We start from the raw sequence: 4,914 nt of genomic DNA, 5'->3' as shown, positions 1-4,914 counted from the left end.
GTGTGTGTGTGTGTGTGTGTGTGTGTGTGTGTGTGTGTGTGTGCGCGTGCGTGCGTGGAGAAACTGACTTTCACCTGGCACTTTCACATTTATTCCACATTATATCTTTTAAATCTGTAGTTGGTGCATTGAAAGGTGCATTGGTTGTGCCAGAGTCCTGCCTCTGACTCTACGTGTTTTGAACGCTGTAGATATGAAGCTCTGAGCAGAAATCTGAAAGACACACATCCTTAAACAACATGGCAGGGTTACAGGTTAGGGAGCTCCCAGAGGAGGATTAGTGTTTTAAAGAGAGACGAGGAGCAGCTAAGCTCTTTAGGTTGTGTTGGAGGCCAGCAGAACATTGTTAGGGCAATAACTTTTTATTAAACTCACTTCTGATTTTATGGTTTGGGACATTATTTCACATGAAACTGTTTCCCCCATCAGTTTCCTTCTAAATGACTTAGAATAAAGTTGTGTTGTTTTATAAAACAACACAGTTAAATGACTAAAGCAGCCTTTTGTTTTCAATTGGCTTTTGATTTCAGAGGGATCACTGAGGTTGTGCAATTCCTGAATAATTAAAAGTTGCTTATTTACCTGCACAGTTTTGTCTTACTGCTGCTAAAACTGGAACATCTTGAGGCTGAAGTGTGAGGAGCTCCAGGTTGTTGGTTCAGTCAGTATTTAATCATGTTTCTAATATTGTGTTTGGACCTGCAGGGGGATCTGGCAAAGAAAAAAATCTACCCAACTCTGTGGTGAGTTGGTCTCAGCCGTGAAGAAAAGGCTGATAAGTGATACTTTGCTAATCTGGAGCGTCAGACGCAGGTTGTGTTCTAATGTGTGTTTGTCTGCTCACTCCCAGGTGGTTGTTCAGAGACGGCCTCCTCCCCGAGCAGACGTATTTCGTGGGCTTTGCTCGTTCTGACCTGACGGTGGACGCCCTCCGGACGGCCTGCCTGCCACACATGAAGGTAAAACTGGACCTGATCCTTCATAAATATGTTTTTAATAAGTTGCACGTTAAACTGCCTGTTCCCTCCGGCTTAGGTGACCGACATGGAAGCAGATCGGTTGTCGACCTTCTTCAGCAGGAACTCGTATATCAGCGGGAAATACGCAGACGGGCCTTCGTTCTCCAAACTCAATTCTCACATCCTGTCTCTGCCGGGGGCCAGTGGGGCGAACCGTCTCTTCTACCTGGCGCTGCCGCCGACGGTCTACCACGATGTTACCAAGAACATCAAGGAGCACTGCATGAGCACAAAGTCAGTCCAGACTCTACTGTCATCTCTGGCTTCTGTTTTCTGAGAGATTTTAACACTTAGGTTGATTTAAAGGGATCCATGATTAGTTGTAACATTAGACTTTATTTGATAAACATTTATTTTAGCTGTAAAATAAGGACTGTAAAATTTCTGTAGGCTGTTTAGTTTTTCTTATTTTAAACTAAAAGTTTAAAAATATACATTACGTGGACGGGGCCATTTTATTTACATGCAAAGCATTCTGGGTAAATGATGACATGGATAGGTCATCGGTGTGAGGCTGCTAGCGAGCTATATCCATCCTGAAGGTTAATCTTGGACAATATCTGATGATCGACTCTTTTAAATGAAACCAGAGAGCGTTGACAGAGAGGAGAAGGTAGAAATGACTCAGCCTGGAACTGAAAATATGGATGGAGGACAACAGAGCTGCTTGTTTGCCGTGCTAGCGCCGAGCTAATACAGATATAAGGCAATATAGCGTCYGCGCTAGCGCGAAYGCTAACAGGCTAAGCTGAGGTTCTTCTTCCATGAAGCAGCTCTGTTGTCCTCCATCCATATTTTCAGTTACAGGCTGAGTCATTTCTACCTTCTCCTCTCTGTCAACGCTCTCTGGTTTCATTTAAAAGAGTTGATATTCAGATATTGTCCAAGATTAACCTTCAGGGTGGATACAGCTCGCTCACACCGATGACCTATCCACATCATTTACCCAGAATGCTTTGTGTGTAAATAAAATGGCTGTCCGTGTTAAAATATATTTTTAAAATTTTAAAAACTAAACATCCTACAGTATTTTTACAGTCTTTATTTTACAGTTAAATTTATGTTTTATCAAGTAAAGTCTAATGTTACAACTAATCAGGGATCCCTTTAACGCTCCTTTGGATTTTTCTCAGTGATGTATTAAAACAAGATAATTGACTTTTACACACAGTAGATCTTTCTAAACAGCTCTGCTTCGGTAATATTTTATAAACTCAAACACTTTTATAAAGATCAGTGGAGGAGTAACTCTTTGTACTCATCTGTATGTGTGTGTTTGTCAATTTTAATGTAATTCTGATGCTAATTACTGGATGGAAAACTACATCTCACTAACCTTTGGAGTTACAGCGAATCAAGTTTAACCATAACAAAAAATGGCTGTAAGTTGGTCAGTTTTACAAATATTGAGCTCAGGTTGATTGTGGTGGTGCTAACAGAACTTATGACATCTTTGTTTCAAACTTTGGCAGAAAGACGATGAGCGACATGCCTTCTTTCTATACAACAACCACCATAATAACACCAGGTGCTCTTGATGGGTATTCACTGTTGTAGAATATGATGGTTATGTTTTTTTTCACATTCAGACCTGACAAATGTTAAAAATAAAATAAAACATCAAATCATTGTAATATATTTTGCTGGATGCTTATGTAAAAATGGTGAGTGTTGGACTTTAGGCAGAAATTATAAAACCACACTTTTTTTGTGGTCCAGATCTGAACAAAGAAAAAGAAAACAAGAAAAAGCTTATATGAGAATAAATAACTCATATCTGAGTTGTTGCCCGGTGAATTAAAATGTTTATAGTTTGATGTGCTGAGTGACTGCACCTTTTATAAGCATGATAACCCAGGTGTTTGTGTTGTTTGGTGTCTGGTTCAGGGGTTGGAACAGGGTGATCGTGGAGAAGCCGTTTGGACGAGATCTTCAGAGTTCGGAGGAGCTGTCCTCTCACCTCTCGTCTCTGTTCAGTGAGGATCAGATCTACCGTATTGATCACTATCTGGGCAAAGAAATGGTGCAAAACCTCATGGTGTTGAGGTTAGAGAAGGCTGTTTTTAATTCTGTTTATTTGGTGTTTTGTAAAAAAAAGAGTTAATTACTTTAACTGCTTTATGAAGCCTGATTTGGCTTCTGGTATAAGATTTATTGTTAAGACAAATTGTTACAACAAAGAAATAACCTCTCAAACCCAAATTTCTTTACTTTTTCTTCTAAGTATGTATTTTTACTTCCCGTAGAGCTCTTTGTGTTTTGACCTTCATGCTGAAACAGTAATCTGATTGAAGGTAAATTAAATTATGTGATGCTACGTGTTCAGCAGTGCTTGCTGGACCAGAGTAGCTCCTGTGGATATCCCACAATATAAATTGAATTTGGCTCCCACTCAAGAATAAAGCTGAATGTAAATGTTTACTCACGTTGTCACGAACAGCTGCCCTGTCTCTGGCTGAACGGAGAATAATTACGCCACGTTCACTGCAGGTTTGGAAACCGCATCTTCGGGCCAATCTGGAACAGAGACAGCGTGGCCTGTGTCGTTCTCACCTTTAAAGAACCGTTTGGGACTCAGGGCCGAGGAGGGTACTTTGATGATTTTGGCATCATACGGTGAGGAAAAAAAAGCCCGTTTGTTTTTGAACTTTATTTTGAAATGATTAAACTTTAGGTTTAACAGGTCCTGTAATATTAAAGGGGCAATATTATGTGTTTTTCAGACATATTTAAATTCTATACCACAATAAAGTAACTTAATCACCTTCAATTGTTAAAATGCTGTTTTTATGTTTTAATCAAAAATACACTTGACTTCTCATCATTTCCGTTTCCAAAGTTGTAAAGTAACTAAGTAAAAATACTTCCTTACTGTACTTAAGTAGAATTTTTGGGTATCTGTACTTTACTTGAGTAATTATTTTTCAGCCTACTTTTTACTTCTACTCCTTACATTTTTTAAATAAGGCAAGAAGTAGAAAGTTGTTTTATTTCATTTTGCTTGTTTTTATTCCAGCTTGTTATTGTAAAAAATAAATACTGTTCATATAAATTGTACCTCCTAGATAGAGTGAATTTAATTGTGGTTGAATGAGAAGTATAAATATATGAAATTCTGATACCGTATTACTTTGTACACAAACAAATAATGTCACACTCCAGCAGGACATAATCATTAAAATAAAAGGACTGTACTTAAAGGGGACCTATTATGCAAAATTCACTTTTTAAAGTTTTTTTTAACTCAACTTTGGGTATGTACTTCTTAAAAACAGTCCTAGGACCAAAAAAAATGCACCCAGGGGCATATTTACTGTAAGTAAATGTATTTTTAATGTATATTAACGACAAGTTTTATACTTCTGTCATTTTGTGATGTCACAAGCCATACGACAACCCACCAGAACCTGCGTTCTGCCCCTCACCTAGTAACCCCTGGGTGAAGCTCCACCTCCTCAGTATAAAAAGCCGTCACCATGTTGTTGTGCAATGTGCAGCTCATTTCACAACAAGTCTCCAATAGGGCAATGGGTAGAGTGATGGACCAGTGAGTGGGAGACCAGGGTTTGAGACTGACACAGACACCATTTATTTATTTTTTTCGTTTGTTATGAACACATTTTCTCATGTAGCTCTATTGTTTAGCTTATTAAAGCCTTATTAAAGCTTATTTGTTCGAGTTTCTGAGGTATTTTCACTGCTGCTGCTCCCTGCTTTGGTAACAGCATGCAGAGTGAGCACAGAGCAGAGGAGGAGGAGAAAAAAAAAGCTGGGACCACGACTCTGCCTCTGGGTCTCTCATATGGTTGTACAACGGAGCTTCTGCTATTAGCCATGCTAACGTAAACGCTGGCTTTGGAGGGCGGAGTTAATGTCAACAGATTTTTGGAGGGCG

At 39.1% G+C, this 4,914-nt stretch overlaps 1 protein-coding gene across 3 annotated transcripts in view; it reads left to right on the top strand.

Moving 5' to 3' along the window:
* g6pd (glucose-6-phosphate dehydrogenase) overlaps positions 1 to 4,914 on the top strand; it is a 19,394-nt gene that overhangs the window by 7,463 nt on the left and 7,017 nt on the right. For all 3 annotated transcript variants that reach the window (XM_014017976.1, XM_014017977.1, XM_014017978.1), the window contains 5 exons: positions 706 to 743; positions 851 to 959; positions 1,036 to 1,253; positions 2,907 to 3,065; positions 3,510 to 3,635. In XM_014017976.1, coding sequence (XP_013873430.1) covers positions 706 to 743; positions 851 to 959; positions 1,036 to 1,253; positions 2,907 to 3,065; positions 3,510 to 3,635 — 650 coding nt within the window. The remainder of the gene's footprint in view (positions 1 to 705; positions 744 to 850; positions 960 to 1,035; positions 1,254 to 2,906; positions 3,066 to 3,509; positions 3,636 to 4,914) is intronic.

The sequence above is a fragment of the Austrofundulus limnaeus genome, unplaced genomic scaffold (genome assembly GCF_001266775.1).
Source record: "Austrofundulus limnaeus strain Quisiro unplaced genomic scaffold, Austrofundulus_limnaeus-1.0 Scaffold180, whole genome shotgun sequence".
Classification (NCBI taxonomy): domain Eukaryota; kingdom Metazoa; phylum Chordata; class Actinopteri; order Cyprinodontiformes; family Rivulidae; genus Austrofundulus; species Austrofundulus limnaeus.
Note: the sequence above shows the minus strand (reverse complement) of the source record. Positions and strands in the feature narration are given on the sequence as shown.